Source organism: Brachypodium distachyon, chromosome 4 (assembly GCF_000005505.3).
Source record: "Brachypodium distachyon strain Bd21 chromosome 4, Brachypodium_distachyon_v3.0, whole genome shotgun sequence".
In the NCBI taxonomy this organism is placed as follows: Eukaryota; Viridiplantae; Streptophyta; class Magnoliopsida; order Poales; family Poaceae; genus Brachypodium; species Brachypodium distachyon.
In genome coordinates, this window is record NC_016134.3 from 38065634 (window position 1) to 38086419 (window position 20786).

General features: G+C 44.3%; 4 protein-coding genes and 1 pseudogene across 4 annotated transcripts; 2 read left to right on the forward strand and 3 right to left on the reverse strand.

Annotated features, from left to right (window-relative positions):
• Positions 1–391: 391 nt before the first annotated feature.
• On the reverse strand, positions 392–2030 carry LOC100827424 (mitochondrial uncoupling protein 5). Its single transcript, XM_003578206.4, has one exon. The coding sequence runs from the start codon at positions 1631–1633 to the stop codon at positions 674–676; it is 960 nt and encodes a 319-aa protein (XP_003578254.1). The 5' UTR covers positions 1634–2030; the 3' UTR covers positions 392–673.
• A 194-nt stretch (positions 2031–2224) lies between these two features.
• LOC100827724 lies at positions 2225–5483 on the forward strand. Its single transcript, XM_003578207.4, has 6 exons — positions 2225–2685; positions 3462–3552; positions 3752–3903; positions 4255–4282; positions 4380–4488; positions 5046–5483. Exons 1-6 carry the CDS (start codon positions 2428–2430, stop codon positions 5125–5127), a joined length of 720 nt encoding a protein of 239 aa, XP_003578255.1. The 5' UTR covers positions 2225–2427; the 3' UTR covers positions 5128–5483.
• A 33-nt stretch (positions 5484–5516) lies between these two features.
• Positions 5517–12377, reverse strand: LOC100828035 (glucose-6-phosphate isomerase 1, chloroplastic). Its single transcript, XM_003578208.4, has 14 exons — positions 11456–12377; positions 10452–10574; positions 10236–10334; positions 10059–10142; positions 8758–8901; positions 8615–8680; positions 8343–8411; positions 8152–8259; positions 7589–7641; positions 7374–7512; positions 7123–7279; positions 6964–7042; positions 6044–6110; positions 5517–5948 (listed from the first exon to the last, which is right to left on the reverse strand). Exons 1-14 carry the CDS (start codon positions 12008–12010, stop codon positions 5820–5822), a joined length of 1872 nt encoding a protein of 623 aa, XP_003578256.1. The 5' UTR covers positions 12011–12377; the 3' UTR covers positions 5517–5819.
• Positions 12378–13694: 1317 nt separating this feature from the next.
• On the reverse strand, positions 13695–19989 carry LOC100828540 (protein CURVATURE THYLAKOID 1D, chloroplastic). The gene is made up of 5 exons (XM_014902705.2): positions 16614–19989; positions 16326–16543; positions 14812–14916; positions 14186–14257; positions 13695–14104 (listed from the first exon to the last, which is right to left on the reverse strand). The coding sequence occupies exons 1-5, from the start codon at positions 16693–16695 to the stop codon at positions 14033–14035; spliced, it is 549 nt and encodes a 182-aa protein (XP_014758191.1). The 5' UTR covers positions 16696–19989; the 3' UTR covers positions 13695–14032.
• LOC100835353 lies at positions 19753–20531 on the forward strand (annotated as a pseudogene).
• Positions 20532–20786: the final 255 nt, after the last annotated feature.

The window sequence follows — 20786 nt, forward strand, 5'->3', positions numbered from 1 at the left end:
CGTACTTATTTTCACATGCCCGTAGGAATCTTGACTGAGTTGGGCCATCCGTCTATTTATTTATCTATGTCTTGTACCGGGGAAACAAGGTAGTTAGTAATGGTTCTGTCAGAAGCAGAAGAAAAAGGAACATGGGCTTTATCAGCTGGTATGTTTAAGCATTGGATCTAACAGCACTGCAGTTCTTCATGTCGTCAGGCGCTCAGGCCATGCATACGGTTCAGGTTGGCTGCTGGATGCAAGCTAGAAAAATCCTGGGGCATGGTTCATGACTGGTGATAAAATCAGTTCAGCCGTTCAGGCAATGGCAATTTGTAACTGTACCGACACTATTGCGTGTAAGAGAAACAACTGTCCTATTTTTTTGAGAACAAAACAACTGCATGTCCTATTTAAATGCGAAACCTGGGGATTTGTCATTTTCTCCCCCATCTTCGTTTGTCTGCTTTCTGTTACAGATCCAAAATACAAACGTTGGTGTTTAGCCTTCATCAGCGAAACAATTGGCAAATGGCAAGGCCGAGAAAACTGAGCAAGAGAGAACAATAGGTGGAGAAAGATCAAAATTTCCACAGTAATTTATCAGAGTACAATTGAGCTACAGCTTGCAATAGACGGGAGACAAGGTGATTGTAATTTTACCAATGGCGTACGGTAATCCAGTCTCGGTGTATTAGAAGTCAAAATCCTTGAGCACCTTTCGAACCTGCTCCAGCGTGACGAAGAGCACGACGGTGAATGGCCCCTGCCGCGTGATCGTCGGGATGAAACCCTTGTACAGCGCCAGCGCCCCCTCCGACCGCACGGTCTTGATGGCGCAGTCGAGCGCGCCCGCGTACGGCGGCGGGGCGCCCGGCTGTACCTTCATGTTCATGACCCTCGTCTTGACGACGTCGACGGGGCTGGACGCGGCCGCGGCCACCAGCCCGGCCGTGAAGCTGGCCGCCACGTGCGTGGCCAGCCCGTCGCCGGCCGGGCCACGGCGGGCCAGGATGGCTTCCTTTGCCTGGTCGTACGTGGCCAGCTGCGACGCCGTGACGATCATGGCGCGGTTCACCGTGAGCGACGACCCGCGCCAGAGGCTGCGCACGCCCTCGTCGCGCGCGATCCGGCCGATGGCGTGCGCGACGCTCCGGTAGTTCCGCCGCTCGGCGGCCGGGAGCCGCCCGTCCGCCTGCATCCGGACCATGGCGACGTCCGCCGGGTTGCCCACGGTCGCGCCGACGCCGCCGGCGACGAGCCCGGCCGCGATCTTCCGGTGCAGCGGCAGAGCGCCGCCGCCGCCGTCCCGCTCCCACCTCTTCTTAATCGCGTCGTAGAGCCCCATGGACGTCGAGGAGTAGACCGCCTGCCGCAGCACGGTCGCGGACACCCCGGAGAGGAACCCCGCGGGGCCCTCCGCGCGCAGGATCTGCGCCCCCACGGCGACGGGCCCGGGCTTGCGCGGCGGCTGGCCCTGCCCCTGCAGCGACACGCCGGGTGGGAACGCCAGCGCCAAGCGCATCGGTGGTGCCGCCGCCGGGGCCGCCTCGCCCTGCAGCTGCATGCGTACCTTGATGAGGTCGAGCGGGTGCGTCGAGCAGCCGGCCACGACGGAGGCGGCGCCGCCCTCGACGAACCCCTTCAGACCCATGTCCCCGTCTCTGGTGATTCGTCGGTGCGGAGGGTCATGTGGCTATAGAAATCTGGAAGCCCCAGCGCTCGTGGGGGGAGGCGGAGGCGGAGATGGAGGCGGCCGCGCGCGGTAGATGGACGGCCGCACCGCGGAGGGGGAGGTGGGGTGGTGGGCTGGATCCCGGGGACCTAGCAGCTTTGGGCCGTACTGTTGGTTAGGTGTCGTGGGACTCGTGGAAAGTAGAAAACCTAGCTGCTGCCGGGCCGCGTGCGCGTGCTAGCCCAGCCCCTTCTGCTCCATCCATTTTATTCGATTCGCTTCCCCACACTTTTCTTAGAATATGTTCCTTTTTCCTGAGGTTTTCAGAATGTGTTCTTGTGCATGTACATTTTTTAAGCAGCTGAGAGTTTCTTATTTGTTCCTTGGAAAATGCAAAAAAAAGGATTTTCTTATTTGTATAAGTTGATACCCTGAGCCGTCTGATGTTTCTGCAATGATGTGACACACGCACATATCAGATCAGACGGCTTCGCTGCCACGCGGGGTCGAAGGCCTTGGCCCACTTAACAGTCACGTAAACCCTCGATATATCGTGCAAGCAACGTCACCCGGCGCGCCTCCGCGTCCGCAAACAACACAAGGCGTGTGTACAGAACTACCATCGGAAACGAAACCAAAGCAGCAAAGAACTCCTCCGATTAATCAATCATCACACGGGAACCCACGTCTCCCCCTTCCATGTAGCCAAGCAATCCCAGGGAACAGACACCGTGGTAGTCCTAATCCGGCGCGGCGGTAGGTAGGGTTCTCAGATGGGGCCGCCCTCCACCTCCTCGCCGGCGGCGGCGCCGCGGCGGTCGCCGAAGGTGAGGCTGCGGAGGCAGAGGTTGGAGTCGCTCCTAGAGGAGCTCAAGCGGACGCTCGACGGGCTGGGCGACGCCGATCTCGTGGACTCTCTCTCCGAGGTGTCTACCGAGGCGCCGGAGTATGGGGACAGCGAGGGCGGCGGTGACGGTGACAGAGACTCGGCGCCGTCGCTGGCGAGTGACTCCAATCACGAGACGGACCAGGTACGAATGAGAAGTTCCCCTCTCAAAAAATTTTGTTCTGCCGGAAGGATTTGGGATTTTTTTTAATTGAGACTATTAAGCCATTAATTGCATTCATTACCGGCCGTAACTGTTTGCCATATTGCGATAGTTCAACGAAGCTGACGTTAGGCTGGAGTATTTTCGAACGAACTTGATGGTTTAGCCATTTATCTAATCTGGCTGTTTTAATACTACTATTATCACATTGTCTCTGGTGCTTTGGTGTGGTTACTGCCTGACTGGTGAACTCAGACTACTAGGAACCTGTCAATTTCTGGAGCCAGGTCACTGCTGGGGCTGGGCATTCCTTGTGTTTTTGTTAAAAGCACAGTCACTTGCATATGTTGTTCGGACGATACTATTGCACTTTAGAATAACTACTACGTAGTATTTAGATTATGATTTCTTGTAGTCATCATGAAATGCAGTGTGCAGGTTCTCCAAAATAAACGTGTCGGTGTCTAAGATGTCGGAAGAATAGAATGCGATTATTTAGGCTAAAATTCTTTGTGATATTTACAAACTATGAAAGGAATTGTTAGCCATTGATGAAGAGCAGAGTAGCAGCTGCAATGAGTTTTTTTTATTTTAGACTGTATAAAATTATTACATTTTCATTTACAATATGTGCAGAATAGTCTCATCTGACTTGAGGAAAAAAACACTCCTGAGTTATAGTAAGGACAGCATGGAGTGTTTCATTGTATTTCGTTTTGCTACCTTAATGTTCTAGACCACTTGCTTTCACCTTGCAGATGTTTGATGCTCTTAAATCCAGGTTTGAATCACCTGAGTTTGTTCAAAAGATCGATGAAATTCAAAAGTCTGTATACCAAAATGGTGCAGGTATGCTTCTACTTAACGAGCTTACTATGCTGGTTGTGCAGAAATTTTCATAAATATGTCCCGCTACAGTCACTCATGCAGTGGATATGAACTATTAGTTGTCTTCTATGTTGTGTTTCACATCCCTTGTTCGTTTTAATCTTTCCAAAATTGAGGTCGCCATATACTCTAAAAGTTCATTCACTGTCCTTTGCCACAGTTGAACTGGATACATCATGGGATATAATAAAGGCAGTAGATTTGTGGGAAGATAATGACGACAACGGATACATTCTTGTTAAGCCAGAGGATGCAGTTGATGGGATTGCTTTCTTCGTGGCCACATACTTATTGACACTTACAAAAGCCAAGGTAGGAATGTTTCAATATTTCTATGCAGGCTCTGATTCTATCCATCACCTTGTCACCTTCATTCCTGTTCCTTTGGGCCTTGGCCATGATGCACTGAACATACTTGCTTTAACATTTGTTCATGTGATAATTATATATTAGAATGATCTTGGTTTCCTTCCATCTCATGTAGAATCGCTTAAATATTAGATGCCCCCTGTTACCATATTTTGAACTTGATGTAGTTGTGCTGGTCTTCTCTATAATATCTCGTTTGTGAGTCTAGATTGTTGTCGTGCACTAAGAGTGTAATTTCTCTCATGTTGAGAGGTGGTTCATATATCTGATTGATGAACATTTCATGTTCTGCAGGAATTGTCTCCTGATCGACTTCAGAAAGGTGTCTTTTCTCTTATTCTTTGCTCGTATCAATGATCACTTCAATCATTTTTACATGAATATCTTGATGCTGAACTGCCTGATCATTCTTCTACCAGCCCTTAAGAAGACATTTTCAGCTGAGAAGAGAAAAGGCAGACTTCGAAAGGCATGGGATGGGACAAAAGTCATTTATAATGCTGCATCGTGGGGTGCCACGGCTATTGGGTAAGTTATTCCATTAACCTTGGACATGGAATTTTCCTGCGGTGTGATTCTCCCTACACAAAGATCTGCTCTAAACTTAGGGTTTGTTTGGTTGATGACTAAAACGTTGTGCCAACATTTGGCCATAACCAAAATTTTGGCTCTTGTTTGGATGGTTGCCAAAATTTTGGCAAGCAAGCCAATGCTCCTTATCCAACTGTTAATTTTTCTTGCCAACATTGGTCAAATCTTGGGCAAACAAAAAACTTAGTCAAATTTTGGTGGGGCACCCTTAGTCAAAAAATGTTTACGCGGCCTACATGTTTTGTTTACTAAGGTTGAGTTTACCAAATGTTACGAATTTGTTTCCTATCCAAACCTTGTTTCAGAAACCACATAAGCAGAGTCAAGGTACTGTCAATTATGTCTTTACTCTTTAGAATTCATCTTACTCCTTGATTATGTAATGATCACTTCCAAAATAGTGGGAGACACACCCACTAGTCTTCGCTCCTAGGTACTCCATGTATACATATCTTGTGTGATCTGATTGTAGTTCACATTTTCCAATATTGCAGCATCTACAATAATCAAGCAATTCTCAAGGTAGCAAGTACAGCCTTCTGGACATCCTGCCGTGTGGTATCCAAGTTTCTGTGAGTGCTCGTTGGCACTGGCACTGTTGTTACAATCGTGTTTCCAATTATTTAGGTAAAGATCAGCACATTGCTACGAAATCTCTGAATTGTAATACTCCTGCTAAAAGAATTGAGGTTTAGCAGAAGGATGCTTGGAAGCCCCTTTTTTTTAAATAGCATTGGTGTTAGGATGTAAAGAGGCTATTCGATTGAATGTGTGAGCAACTGTTACGCTTAGCATTTGTACACTCCCCATGTAAATATGACATTTATTTCCATGACTTGTGTCTGTGCAAGAATAACCCTCGTGACGCAACTATTCAGCTCAGCGTTTGTACTTTGTACACTGCAACTGTAAATATGATTGTTTTGAATAAATTGGCTTCATGGCAAAAATAAAATTACGCTCAATTGAATGCAAACTCTGAGCTGGCATGTGTATATCAGAATTGAGATTAAACAGAGTGTATCGATGGCAAAAAAAACTTTGAAGGAAGTAATGTATGCCGGGTATCCTCCCTTGTTTGTAATTTGGTGGCAATTGAAACAGAAAATCCTGTACCCTAAAACACAAGATAGTGGCAATGATGCCATCAGAAGCAAACTAGCGGCACATTTGGAATATGCATGCCCCAGCCTTTGCTATTGTTCCTTTTTATTCCAGGTGTCCACCCAATTCTACACAGATCCAAACCCCAAAAATCTTGGTGGCAATCATATGTCGTCTACATTGCATTCTCCAAGATAAACCTTGACGCTTCGAGGAGAACCGCAGCTGCCTTCTGCTATAAGCGCTCTATCGTTGGCTGCCATGTGCTGAATAATTTTGTATATCATCTCGATCTGGTGCAAATAAAAAGTACAAAGCACAAGTTAAGAAAAAGAAAAAACATAGATGACAAAAACAGAAAGCATGTTAAGGCAAAGGTGAAGATTACATCCTCAGGGCAGTGGCATCGATCTGCTATTTCTTCCAGGGTCAATGGTTCAGCAGGGTCTTTGCAGCTGGAAGACAACAAGCAAATGTTAACCAACAGGAATCCTAAGTACCTCGCGAGAGAACATTCATGAGATAAATCAACAGGGCAATAAAATGCAAACATATTTCATGTTTTCACTTTTCAGTAGTTTGTTGATAATCTGGGTTTGTGTAGCTAAAATAGAAGCATTATAGTTGATCAGTAAGAAGTGCTTGTCAGAGAGTAAAAAAAGTGCAAAAGACGACTGCGAGCTAGGCAAGTTTAACTTTTTAGTTAGGTAGCAGTTTGGTTCACATACACACTTGTGATGAGATACCTTTCTGCCAGCCAAGTCCCACAGGTCCTCGACTCAGAAAAGTGTAGATAGATTCTGATGGCCTTAGGCAACTTTGGCAGAAAAATAAGTTGGCAAAGTTGGTTTGTAGCCTAAGGTTGCCCTCATGCACAACACCTTGGTCATATGGTCATTTTCTTGTCAATTTTTGCTACGCTTGTGGCAGCCATTTTGTCCACCAAAGTTTTTGTGGCAGCCAAAATTTTCCTAAAGTTAGTTGTGGAAATGATAGTCATGAACCAGACAAGCCCTAAGGGACAATAAACATGCCAAAGTTTCAAGGTCAGCAAAATTTCAAACAGCAGGCTTTCTATCAGGTGACTTGTCTGCCCGGCATATAAGTACAAGACAAACTACCAGTCAACTATAATCCACAAACAATTCCTGAAATTAGATTATTTAAAACATATGTAATTTCCTAAAGGCATCCTCCAGGTAATAGAAGGGTGCGTATTACGGGACATGTTTTTAAGAATTGCAGCTACAAGTTGCCCAAAGTACTTGTGCACAATAAGTAAACAAAATGCAAATTAAGATTTCATGCCTGGCCTCATTCAGAACAGTCAGCACCCTTTTCTGAAGTGCCAATACCTCTCCTGCTGCCTTTTTTCCAGCCTCAACACCTGGACAGCAAATAGATGATCGGTATAAGAATAACAAGTTAAGGATGTTGAGCAACATTAGCACATCTTGAGGAGAGTACCAGGCTGATGATAGGCATTGATGTTTACTAAAGAAGCGTAAATCCCAACAGCACGTTCATAAAGAGCAACCAGTGCTCCAACAGCTCTAGGAGTTACTTCTTGCACAGTAACGGAGATGGATTCACGGTCATTAGCATAAAGAGCAGAACGTGTACCCTGCAAAGTACAGGTTTCCTCTGTCCTTAATCCTCATACTGGTAGACAAATTAGCTTAATTATATATCTTACAATCTGAACTCTGAAGACAAACCTGCAACATCCCAAATAAGTAGTCACCACATGTAACTCCAGGTTCGAGCTCCCAATCATGACCGGGAGGCCTATCGCGCAAAACCTCAATAAAAGTGACAAAGAAGTTGTGCACCCCTTCTCTCAGCTGTTGAATGTATCTGTAACCAGACATGATTCATTAAAGGTTACAATTTAACCACAGCAAGTACTGCAGAAAAGTAACCATAAACTTACGCATGTTGGTCTGTGCTTCCTTTATTACCATATACAGTTAGACCTTGATTAACCTGCCGATGGAAATTTCTACGTTTAATGACATAAAAAATCTACTCAAAAGTACACACTACACACTACTGAACACAAAAATGGCAAGTCGAAGTCTAATTAAATTTGGTGTTCAATAAAAAAGTCTGTGCTTCTCCTGTGCAGGTGGTGTTCCAGGTGCGGGCGTCACTTATACATTGGAGAGCTCTTCTTACTGAAAATCAGAAGGCGATGATGGATGGAGTCTTGGGGATGATTGAGAGATCGACACAAGGCATGGCCAGTAGTGTAGCTCGCGCAGGGGTGGGCTAATTTGTTATCACAGTGTTTGGCTTTGTTAAACTGTTCCTGGCTTGTAGGGTACAAACTGTTATCTTTTGTGGGTGTTGGATGTTGGTGGTGAATGCTTGTATTGCTGGTATCCCCAGCTGAACCTCTAGGCTTTCTAATAAAGCTGGGCTGAAAAAGCCTTTTCTCTAAAAAGAAAAAATAACATCAAGTGCAGGGACTAGAATAGGAGCAAGAATGCATACCCGGTTGCCGTCAAGGTCAAATTCTTTCCCAAGAGATTCCATGACAAGTTGTTGCAAATATCTACTCAAAAGTAGCAGACTATCCTTGTAAGGAAGTACAACCATATCCTGTAGCAGAGGTAGAGTAAGTAGTGAGAAAAATACTGAAATCAGAAACCTCCACAGAAGTTGTAACCAATGAAGCTGCAAACCTTACTGCCTATTCCTTCTGAACCCCAATACCAACACAATGCAAGTAAGGCTGCTGGATTTTCCTTAACCTGGAGTACAAAACAGCATTAGATACATTCTCCGTTGTCAAAATATATTACTCCCTCCGACCCATATACTTGTCGAAATATTACATGTATCTAGACGCTTTTTAAACATAGATACATCCATATTTGGGCAAATTTGAGACAAGTAATATGGGTCAGAGGGGGTACCAAACTCCATAATATGTACATCTAAAATATCATCGTACCACGGTGTTCCTGGTTTCCTCATCCATTAGTGCTGCACCAACTAGCATTTCCTTGACATCGATACCCTGACAAGTGTTAACAACCGCTGTCATGTTAATCTTGTTCATTTCTCTTGAACACAGGAAAATGGTAAGACACTGACCTGTAATGCAGCTGGAAGTAAACCAACAGCTGACAATTCTGATGTTCTACCACCAACCCAGTCAAACATAGGAAATCGATCTAACCATCCCTCTATTCTGGCAGTGTTATCCAATAATGAATTTTCTTGAGTAATCGCAACACCCTGCAAGATACTTTGTTCCATCACATAATGAGCCTGTTTTAAACCAATGCGGAACTGTGCACAAGATAATCATACAATTTCTGAAGACAGTAATTGGATGCCCATAGTCATTGCAAAATGATCGTGCAAAACAAACAACCACCATATCATAACGATGAGGGCCCGTTTGGAACATAGGGTAGGAAAAACACAGGAATTGGATGCCATGTTGTGTGGATTCCTACAGGGATCTAAAACACAGAAATTGTACAATACAGCTGTTTGGATTCTTCAAGGGAATTTCACACGAAAGTTTTTTTCAAGAAAGAGAGAAGAGGAAAAATAAAGACACATGTTGCACTGAAGTTCTCAAAGTTAGTAAAAACACAAGGTTTGAGCAAATGTTTTGAATCCTCCAAAACATGAAGGAAAGGAAACATTCCTATAGGAATTCTCAATGCCAATCCTACAATCCAAAGAGCATCATAGGAAAATTTCCTGTGAACTTCTTTCGAACATCCTTTGTTGAGCAACGGCAATGAACACAAAATTCTTTATTGATACATAGAGTCCACAAAAAGAATGAAACAATGTCTTTTTTTTTTCTAAGTTGAGTTACACAATACACCTAAATTATTATAAGTACCACAGAACTGGATCAAGGCATGTTCACCAATATGATATCCTTGTCACTAGTATGTACATGAAATATGAGACAACATCATTTCAGTGTAGCTCACATCTCTTGTACTATTGCATCAGTATCTTTACACTTATAAAGATCCTAGTTGGTGGTCGCGAGTTCACTCCAACAAGACTATCCTAAATGGCTACGTAATCATCTATTGCCACTCATTCTATATGTATCACGGTCTTTTGACTATGCCTAATTGGTTTTCATGACTTCAACATAATTTTATATTTCAAAAATAATATTTTAACATAATTCTTATTTATCAGAAATTTTAAAAAATATGAGCGACACATATTTAAGAACTCATGCATAACACAAATTTTTAATTTCGTAGCAGAGCACGAACATTTAGCTAGTCTATAGTAAACTAAGAATCAAGAGTAACATTCACTGGTTGTAGTTATGGATTATCCCAACATACAGTATTTGCCATCTAAGTAGATAAATCCATGCAAGAAGGAAAAAAAGAACCTGAGGTCAAAACCTGTTTCGAGAATTCCAGTCCAGCATCTCGGAAGGCCTTTTGTACTTCTAGGAGACCATTTCGGGTTTCAGGTGTACCACCACTCTGGACATAGAGAAAACATGTAATGCAAACAAGTATCTAACAGCAATTGGGAAAAAAAGGGACATAATAAGGATAAATAGGAACAGTATGTACCTTAGAAATTACAATTACAAGAGTAGATTCAAGTTCTTGCCCTAGTTGAGCAATTTGATGATCGATTCCAGCAGGATCAGTGTTGTCAATAAATCTTATCTGATATCAACCAGAATAATAAGAGGTAAAGTTATAGGTGCATGAAACACACCAAACTCTACAGAATATACAAAAGCAATCAATGTATATTGCCAGATTACAGAATTTGGGGCATACCTTCAATGGGGGGTTATCAGGTGCAAGTGCCTCCGAAACAAATTGAGGCCCCAAAGATGATCCTCCAATTCCTATAGAGAGTATTTGAGTAAAACGTCCGGCCTGAGACGACGGAGGTTTAATCTGCATTTACAGCAAAATTGTGTTATAAGAACTATTGGTTAAAAATGAAGACAGCACAAGCCTGTATTGTGAACTTAATCAGCATAATCTCTTGTATAATGCATATTCCCTAAAATGATTCATGCCAATCACCAAACTGTGTGTGTGTGTGTGTTTATTACTATGATAGAGCATGGTTACACACAAATGCTCTAACCTTCCTCACAATGGCATATCCCAACAAAAGAGTTATACAAAAAAAACATGTATCTTATAATCTCGTCCACTAAGGCCCCGTTCGGTTCTACCCATCCCTGGGGGGATTGAAGAGGATTGGCAGGGATCTGAACTAAAATCCCAACAATCCCTACCAATCCCTACCGGTGTTCCGCTAACCGAACTAGGCCTAATGGTTCCAGGTGCTTTGTTAGACAACTTAAGCTGACTACCACAGGCACTCTTTCTCTGACTGACTGACTATAAGCAACTGCATTGCCTCAACTCACCCCCGAAATTAACCTTTATCATGGCAGAGCTATAAATACTGAACTACTGAAGAGAAGTGATGTTGTATTACAAACCCAGATATTTTATCCAATCTAGACTTTCGCACATCCAGCATTTTATACTACACTGCACAAATACACAACAAAACACATGTGCAGTCAACTTGTTTGCGTAGTCTAGTTTCCTAAAAAGGAAAAATGCTCCGAGGTGTTTTGTCGGGAAACTAAAGCAGGCTACCGCTGGCAATCTTTCTCTGGCCGGCTATAAGCCTCCAATATCCCAAGAAAACTTTATCATAGCGGAGTTATTAACATCGAAGGGTAGCACTGCGAGAATATTATACCCGATCCAGAATGAGTAGCAATAATGGTTTTTTTTTAATCAAATCTGCTAACCTTGCCAGAGACGATGTCGTGGGAGAAAGCGAGGATGTGGTCGAGGGTCTTCTCGATCTTGGTGCGGAGGAATGAATTGGGGGCGAGGCCGGGGTCGCGGAGCCAGTAGTGGCCCACCATGCGCCCCTCGTCGGGGTTGGCGATGGCGCCCTTCTCGAGCTCCCCCATGGCCACGAATGCCCGCTGCATCAGCGGCTCCATCCGCTCGAGGAACTCGTCCGTGAACCCCATCCGGCTGACATCGACGAACAGGCCTAGCTCCTTGTGCTGGTACAGCCACTCCACGTACCGCTCCCACAGCTTGATCGGATCCTTCTCGACCGCGGCGCCGCCGTGGCCGACCTGGCCCCGCGACTTGGTGGCGAGCGGCGGGGCGGGGGCGTGGGAGGATTGGGACGAGTTGGAGGATGAGGAGGAGGAGGAGCGAGAGAGGTCCGCGATGGAATGGGGGGCGCGGAGGCGGAGGTGGGAGGGGCGCATGAGGAGCTGCCTCCGGAGCCGGAGCCGGCACGCGGAGGAGGAGGGCGGCGCCGCCGCGCCGGAGATGGACGCCATCGCCGCCGGAGTCGTGGCACGTCGCGCGGTGGGCTGGTCACGGGCTCACGGGAACCCAACTCGCAGCAGAGCTCCGAGGCTCCGATGAGAGAGAGGTGGGGGAGGGTTTAGTTTTGGAGTCCACGAGGAGTTGGTGGCCTCTCGGCGCCTCGCTGGGTTTGGCTTTATCTGGGGGAAGACGAAGACGCAGGGCGAGATTAGAAAACGTCACCGGGGCCGCCGGACGTATGCAGGGCCCACATGCCAGCCTCCACGTGGGATGAACGACGCGCGGCGGCACGTGTGAGAGGAACGCTGTCGCCGGCCGGGCGCGGAAAGATCTGAACGGCGGAAGACGGACGGCGAGAGCCTCGGAAGTGACGGCTTTGGGGACCCGAGATCTTTGTGTGAAGACCGAAGAGGATGGGCTGGGGGCCTCATAACGCGCCTGGACGACGAGCTGGGATATTTGCGTGCCAATTTACGTCCGTGCATCACTACATCAGTCAGAACTCAGAAATTTTGCTGCGGAGTATGTTCTTTTCTCCGATTCGGCCTTTTGAAGTTTTGTCCTACGTTTCTGTGAATTCGTTGGTCTTTCTAGCGTGGATCGTGACCCCTCGCAAGGAGCTGACAGAGAAAGGAATTTTACTACAGTATGTGAGGATCGCGATATTGATGCTGGAGTACTTGTATTCCACCGTATTGGTATCCTTTCGAGGAGGGTCGTGATCTTGATGCCACTTGTGTTGCACGCGTATCAATGCACCGCAGATTTAGCCGAAGTTGCTGCTTTTGTTGAAAAAGAATTAAGTACTTTCCGAAGTGCAAATATTACAACACTTATCTTGAGAAACAGATCAAGATCTGCAAGGTCCCTGCGAATTGCATATTCGAGTACAATTCTCTTGTTGGAGTATCGTTCATACAGTTCTGTCAATAGATTAATGAGGACGAACCTATGCTGCCATCATTCCTGGTTACGCTCCAATGAACGTCTCGCCCAACAAACAGGGCAAGAAACCCCAAATCGATCACTGCCTCATGCTCAACGTAATGGCCGTTTCGATATCGTGTGTCCCCAAGGGAGCAATCAGCAATGGCCGTTTAACTAAAGGAAAGCGATTTGCCTCCTTCCGACTGCGAGAGGCTAAAGGCCAACTAAGCGTTTAGTTTTAGCCTTTTAGGAAAGCGATTGCCTCCTTCCTGCTCTGATTGCGTCAGTATTCAAAATGCCTGGCACTGAGCAACTAGTCTTTGGGCTCTAGTGTTTTTTTTTTCTTTTTTGAGAAGGAATTGCGCTCTAGGTTGACCTCATCTTTTTAATCCTCTAAAGCCAAACACGAAATCGACAAACAATGGAAGAAATTGTTATGGAAAATAGAGGCCACAAAGAAAACCAGTAAAACTTTTCCCTTCAGAGGAATAATATTTCCCAGTTCCGATTTCTCATAAGGGCGCGAAAAAAATGTATTTTCCCTTCAGAGGAATCATATAGCTTTCATTGAACTCCAGAAAGAAAAGAATTGATTGGTTAGGGTGGCGATTCTTATTTTTCAATAACGACCAACATGCCTTCAGAAAAACGTAGGACACAGAAAACAAGTCACATCAGAGGAATCTATACTTCAATTAAGTTAAAGAACTCTGATCGCCATCGGAACCCTTTGACAGAGACTGCATGCAGCCACCTAACGCAGCTGTATATGGTCATGAACCATTACTTTAGAATGATTGCCGTCCTAGCAGGTCGCATGCCATCCAAAGAATTCTGCAAAGCAGCATGGCGCAGCCCCTACCCTTGGTTTTCAACGGAAACCACATAAAAGTACAACAATCCGATGACACAGTGACTAAACTATTAGAAACAACCAGATTTTGAAGGAAAGCTTGAGATAAGATATTGATTATTCAGAACATTTCCCTTGAGAAAAAAGAAGGACAGGATGTGATACCAGTTTATCTCTTCACAAAAAACATCCATGATTCGCTGTGATGTTTCTTCAGTACAACTACTCCGTCAACAGAGTGCCCAAAAATTGCTCATTCGTCACGAGACCCAAGTACCTGCTTCTTGATGGAGCCAATTCTCGTGATCAACTCATCCCTGTTTTCCTGAATCATAAACGGTAGAAATATCAGTACTAGACATGGGTATTTAGAAGTTCAGAATTCAAACAGGCTACAAATAATCACCTTAAATATCAGATATCGTGAGGTGAACCAAACTGTGAAGCCCAGGCCAACAACTTCCATCACCTGAGGAACCTGGTCATGCACGATCATCAATTAGGCAAAATTCACAGATGTCCATATGCATTTCTGGTATTTCTAAACTTGCTTTAAATAAACATATTTCTATGGCTAGTAAGATTGGTGAGTGTGACCAGGTTGTTTTACTAAGATTCAGCAGTCACAGACCAATTGCTGTTTTCTTGTCCATTAGCAGTCAAATATGGAAGAATCAGCATGTTTTGCACTGCCCAATGTTATCATCAAATGAACTATGAAATAATCCAACTGATTAAATCTATAGCCTCTCCAAAATAAACTTATAATCGATCATTCTTTGCCTTCTCTTTATATCATGATATTTCAAGTATCACAAGTATAGACACAAGTGTTTTTGAAAACCAAATTTACTAATTGTAAAATTGTAATTTACTTGTTCCAATTGATATCTGTGCATACATGGTTGGAAGGTTCAAAATGTGTTGGATGTGTACCAAACTTGCCACTATAATCTACTGATGTCCATTATCGAGTGCATGGGAGCAGGAAGGAGGGAAGAAAGGTGGGGAGAGATAAAAAGAGAGACGTACCACAGGGACTGAATCAAGTGCAGAAACCACTATTGATGATATCCAAACAGCAACAAGGGCAGAGGTCCCATAGACTAGAGCGGTATATGAACTGTCAGAGTCCAACTACAAACAGAATTGTTCACAGAGATAAGCCACTAAAAATGCATTATTATAACCATTGGGCGGGATGTACTCTTAAGAAGCATACATAAGCCTTTCATAAAAAAGAAGTTATGACAGTAAGAGCTGCCATGAGAGCAATTAAATGGAGTTTAAGGTGATAAAAAACTTCCAAATATAATATTGGACATAGCGAATCAGAAAACAACCTTACTATGCAAAATGTAAACAATAATTGTTCAACTCATTTGTAAGAATTGCAATATGTATGAACTGAAAATACCAGTACATTTTCCATTTGCATGCTCCAAAAAGTACCTGAGTGTAAGCATAAAGGAACTATGATGTGATCAAATTATCAGAAATACTGCATTCAATATGTAAGTTATTGCAGTATGCTCATTGTTCTTCCAAGAACTTTCTCTGAATCACTTGCAGTGTCTCAAAAGGCGTTTTCATTTCGAGATATATACAACTGATAGTTTCCCTTTGGCTATATGCGTAGTTGTTCCTATGATAAATAAATCACATGGAACTCAGTTGTAACCACTTCAAGGGGGGTAGACATTGGCAGTGAACACGGTAACTAATTTTTCCCAAATGTCAACCATTTACAGCACAATATCAAACTATTGCTTATGAAAGGGCCTCTTTGGGACGCAGGAATACAAAAGGCAGGAATAAGAAAAATGCGGGATTGGAATGTCATGGCACATTGCATACTACAATAATTGCTTCGAAGCGGTGTTCGTGTGTTGCACAGGAAAACACATGAATTTTGAGATTACGTGCTACTTAACTTTAATTAGAGAAAAAGGGAGAGAAAATGCATTGGAAGGTTGGAACTCTCAGAGGAAATTTTCCAGGAGGTTAGACCTCATGTTCAGTTTCCTAGAAAACTTGGAACAAAATTTGTATAATAAGATATCTTCTTGAAGCAGTCCAATGATACAAGGGCATGTAAAGGAATTTTCCTTAGGTTGCAATCCTTCCTTTCTCAAACACTAAAAACGACCGTCACTCACTAAGCATCCACTTCAGGAAGAGAAGTAGTTTCCATCCAGTACCAACTAGTATAACTAAATACTCCCTCCGTCCCATATTAAGTGACTCAAATTTATCTAAAAATTGGCATATCTATATACTAAAATACATCTAGATACATGTAATATTTCAGCACTTATTATGGGACGGAGGGAGTAACAAACTCCAACAAATTCACCGTCACAACCTAAAGATGGCAATGGTGACTTGCTGTTTTTCTAAGTGTGGAGCAAATCAGCTATAGCTTGCCATTCATCACACAGACATCTTAACAGTGGAACCTTAGTCAAGACAGAATCCCTGGTCCTTGCACATAAATCATTCGTTCAAATCTGGAATACAACAAACAGGCAGATTCAGGCGCTCACCTCGACGCCGATCTGGTTGAGAACACTCCACGGAGCCGGTTCGCCCGGCATTTGCGCCTCTTCCTCCCCATTACTCACCTCCCGAGGAAAACCATCCCACCCCTCCCGCTTCGCCGGCACCGGCTCCGCAAGCTTCTCGGAGACAAGGCTTCTGAAGTTGTCCGAGTCCTTCGCCGCACGCACGGCCAGCGAAAAAGCTCCGGCGGCGCGGCCAGAACCTTGAGCAAAACTAGGGTTTTAGCTCTGCTAGCATTTTCGCGTGGATCCGAAGTGAGTGTGGAAGCGTACCTTGCTTTCGCATGAAGTTGGGCGCCAGGCGGCGAGGGAGACGCGCGAGCGCGTTGCCGGCAGAGAACGCGGAGGGAGCCATCGGAGATTTCCAACTTGCTTGCTTTCTCGAGCGAGACAGAGGGTGGCGAGGTTTCTGGAGGAGTGTCAGTGTGTCACTGTGCCGTGCGTACTGACTGCCGAGCTGAGAAGTTGGATCCGGTGGGAAGCGAGCGAGGCGTGCGTGCAGGCGAGGCGAGCTATGCTTCTGGATTGGGCCGGTCAAGAGGCTCCGGCGGCGTCGTAACTTGTAAAGACAGCCTTTTGGGCTGTCGTCTGGGCTTTGGTCTAAATTTTTCTTCTTTGGTCCTCTCAAAAAAAAAAGTATTTTAGGAAACAAAAATTAAATAAAAAATATCGTCTCTCAAATTGGGCCGATTTCGCACATATCACGCGCCCGCAGGGGCAGGGGCCTCGTCGCGTCTCCCTGGCTCCCTGCGTGGCGTCGGCCTCTGTACGTACGTGCTCGTAGGGACGTAGACAGAAACCTGCGCGATCGCTACCCAACTCCAACCACTGCGTGACAAAAATAAAAGTCATCATATCTGTTCCTGCCCATCTGCTCCATGAGAAAATGTCCCTTGTCCGTCAGGCTTAGGCCCCATTTGGTTCATGGGATTTCCACAGGAAAAACGAATAGGCACTGTTTGTGCGTTTGGAACACAGGAATGGAGCAAAGGGATTTTGGAGGAACACTGTAGCAAGCCTGCAAAATGGAGGAATTCCACAGGGACCAAAACATCCGGTCTGACCTCTTTTTCTCTTTCCTTTGCATCAAGCCGGACGAACACAGCTTGGAGAGCCGCCCACTGGCTGCGTTCTGAAGAAATGCACGTCTTTGCCACCGAATCCAACACATCGTCTTGCCGCCAAGAAAAAGAGCTGCAGGTCCAACCGTTCAGGTGGATCCGTGTGCTCGGAGTGGCATGCCGGTGGCTGCGGCCATCCTATCTTCATAAATACGCGGAATCTTCATCATGTCTGACATGTGGCCATTTATATATTTCGTTTTTTAACACAGCTGACAAATAGTTTTGGAAAAGAATCCTATGTTTTTATCCATTCCTGTATTCCAAACATGTTGTTGTCATTTTTTCCTGTAGTTTTCAATGCTCTGTTTTACATGTGAATTTCTTTCCTATTCCTGTGTTTTTTCCTATTTTTGTATTTTCTATTCCTACGTTCCAAACGGGACCTTAACTGGTTTTGAGGGAAGAAATGGTCCTTGGGAGTTGGAACACCTTAAGAGTACGTTTGGTAACCATCGTTTCATTTCTACCAGACATCTAATTTTTGATAGCGTTTCATTTCGTTGGATTTGAATCTCTTTCAAAAATCATGTTTGTCTACCACATGGATTTGGAGAGTAAAAGACAATTCCAAAGAAATGATGTTTTTTGAAAGAAATTGGGGTTAGTTATAGTGCAATTCGTGGAATTTGAGATTGAATTCATGTGGCAAATTCTGTGCCAACCAAGTAAGTTCGTTTCTGAAATTCAAAATGAATTTCAGAATTCTAAGCCCAAATGATGGGTGCCAAACGAGCTAAGGGTGTGTCCTGGAATAGGACTTGTCAACTAAACTCCTTACATGGCTAATGCACGAGGAGGAAATTGCACATTCCACCACTTATTGGGAACATTTTTGTGCAAAACACTAGCTGAGGCCTCCTTCGGTTTGCAGGAAATTTGTGGGATTCTTATGGGATTCTGAACCGGAGGATATTTTCCTGTATGTGGCATTCTGTTCACAGGATCAGTGATACCGAGTTCCTTAGGAAAACCGATTCCTGAGCCTATTTCCAGCGGAATCTCAACATGAAGTCCGACCGCATGTAAAAATTCCTGGCACGGAACGACTGCACGAAGTGCCCCGCGTGCGCTACTCTCGTGCCAACTCTCGCGGCAAAAGTAATATATCTGGATCTTTTGCGAGGGCAAATAAAAGGGGAAAAAAAGGGAGGCACTCTGCCTCGTCTAGAAGGGGAGCAGCGACCGACGATAGCCACCAGATCCCGTCTGCTGGTTTCTCCCCTCGCCCATCTCGTCTTCTCCGCCCGCGTCACTACGGCGAGGCTCGGCCATCTCGTCTTCTCCGGCTACTCCAGGTCGTCCCTACAGCATGGCCATTTGTTCCTCTTTGCAGGTATGTCAGGTGTTCAGAGATCAGTCGATCTGATTCATCAATTTTGTGGTTTCAGTCCCCTTAGGAGATTAATAGCAGAGTTTTTCTTTGTTAAATACAACCAGATGATTAGTTGGCTTTGGACAATAATTAGGAGATGTTAAATACAACCAGATGACAATTCCGAAGGTATAACCAGTACACCAAGTAATCTTTCTCAAGCCGGAACCAATCAATCTCCATCTACTGTGTGTCCTAGTCATCTCTGAATGACTGAATGAGATTAATCTGGCCAGTGTACTAACGTGCTCCTACGTAGCAGTAATTAATTTGCAACACCAATGTGTGATGCTTAGGTGCAGATGAAGAATATTAGCAATCAGTTGTGGTGATTATTTTGGTTGCAATAATACTGTTGTCTTATTACAGAATGGTAATCACCGGAGCTATGAGCAACAAGGCCATCGTTCACAATCGCAGGGACTAAGCGATTTTGAAGCTGATCGTGTGACTTCTCAGCCTTTTCAACAAATAGGTATTACTCTTGAAGGGTTAAATTTCTTGCATTAGTAATTTGGTACTGCAGACGAAGCGCATAATATATAGGTATTGCTCCAGTTTTAAATAAATTGGATTAGCGTGTTCTCCTACTTCCTTAGAAGGACTAACATAGTTGAAATTGAGCAAGTTTCTACCTGCTTTAGGTACCGTAAGGCCTTGTCCTAGAGCTAAATGGAGTCACCAAATGAAGCTATTTCTTATTCAACTCTTGAAAGATCATGATGTGCCTGGTTTTCGAAACCAAAATGCATGGAGTAAGGAAGCATGGACAAGTATTACTTCTCAATTGAATACCAAGTTTGTTGTGTCATTCACTGTTAACCAAATCAAGCAAAAGGAGCAGGATTTAAAAAAAGATTATCGAAGTGTAAAAGACTTGTTAGCTGAAAGTGGTTCTGGATGGGATAGCGTGAGAATGATGGTAGATGCACCAGCAGATATTTGGGCCACATTTGCTGCTCGCAAGAACAGCAAGGATGCCCTCCAATGGCGAGACAAGTCTTTCCCATACTATGATGAATTGGTTCCACTCTACGATGGTTAGCGAAATATCCTTATAGCTTTGTGTTTTTTCAGCATGCTTTAGTCATGTTTTTCTTGATGCCAATCTAATTTTTATTGAACATATATGTAGGCCGTCATGCTGAAGGAAGGACTCGTCGTGGTATGGACTATTATGCAAGCAGGGCAAATAATGTGGTGATTTCTGTTGATGAACAGCCTGATGCTTATCAGTCTCCATCACCTACTTTACAAGGTGCCGGAGAATATGGTATGCATTTTTCTATTGAGGAAGAGACCGAGGATTTCATTGCGGATGCTGCCTAGCGTTCATCAACACCTTTTCAACAAATGAAATCCACACCAAGCTCCGCACAAGCACGTACTGAGAAGCCTAGCAGCAGACGTGCAAAAAAACAAAAGAGAAGTACTACTGAACCTCCCGAGGGATTTCATGAGAGATACCTAAAGCTGAAGCGGAAAGAAATAGACCGATTTGCAGCTATCGAGGAGAAGAAAGCTTCTATTGAGGAGAAGAAAGCAGAGGATCCCTACAGCATTAACAAGTGTATTATAACTCTTGAAGGGTTAGATGGTCTAGAAGTGAGTGATATTTTGTTGGCGTCAGATATCTTCCAACCAAAAGATAACAGGGAAGTTTTCTTATCATATCTCCATTGTGTATGCGTATGAAGTTATGTAGAACTGCACAAGCCACAGATATGTCAATCTGTTTTTCTTTTGGGAGATGCGAAGCAACTTTCAGTATAGGAAATCTCATTTTCTATATGCCAATAATTCTCTCAATATGATTCTAAAGTTGAGCATGTCGGAGATTGAATAGTTCCTTGTGATTCTGTGGCTTTTGACGTGCTCTTCCTTGTTCATTTAAGTGATACCTAGTACCACGATAGGGAGCAAGAAATTGAGGCGTATTTGCATAACCAT

What these genes read in the sequence shown, in the direction of transcription:
- LOC100827724 (XM_003578207.4), top strand. Translation starts at nt 2,428, where the DNA reads ATGGGGCCGCCCTCCACCTCCTCGCCGGCGGCGGCGCCGCGGCGGTCG. An exon ending in CCAATCACGAGACGGACCAG is followed by an intron (nt 2,686 to 3,461) that starts GTACGAATGAGA and finishes TTCACCTTGCAG; the next exon opens with ATGTTTGATGCTCTTAAATC. An exon ending in TGGGGTGCCACGGCTATTGG is followed by an intron (nt 4,489 to 5,045) that starts GTAAGTTATTCC and finishes CCAATATTGCAG; the next exon opens with CATCTACAATAATCAAGCAA.
- LOC100828540 (XM_014902705.2), bottom strand. Translation starts at nt 16,695, where the DNA reads ATGGCTCCCTCCGCGTTCTCTGCCGGCAACGCGCTCGCGCGTCTCCCT. An exon ending in CAACTTCATGCGAAAGCAAG is followed by an intron (nt 16,544 to 16,613) that starts GTACGCTTCCAC and finishes GTTTTGCTCAAG; the next exon opens with GTTCTGGCCGCGCCGCCGGA. An exon ending in CACGATATCTGATATTTAAG is followed by an intron (nt 14,105 to 14,185) that starts GTGATTATTTGT and finishes TTTATGATTCAG; the next exon opens with GAAAACAGGGATGAGTTGAT.
- LOC100828035 (XM_003578208.4), bottom strand. Translation starts at nt 12,010, where the DNA reads ATGGCGTCCATCTCCGGCGCGGCGGCGCCGCCCTCCTCCTCCGCGTGC. An exon ending in CAGAAGGAATAGGCAGTAAG is followed by an intron (nt 8,260 to 8,342) that starts GTTTGCAGCTTC and finishes CCTCTGCTACAG; the next exon opens with GATATGGTTGTACTTCCTTA. An exon ending in TTGACCTTGACGGCAACCGG is followed by an intron (nt 7,642 to 8,151) that starts GTATGCATTCTT and finishes TTCCATCGGCAG; the next exon opens with GTTAATCAAGGTCTAACTGT.
- LOC100827424 (XM_003578206.4), bottom strand. Translation starts at nt 1,633, where the DNA reads ATGGGTCTGAAGGGGTTCGTCGAGGGCGGCGCCGCCTCCGTCGTGGCC.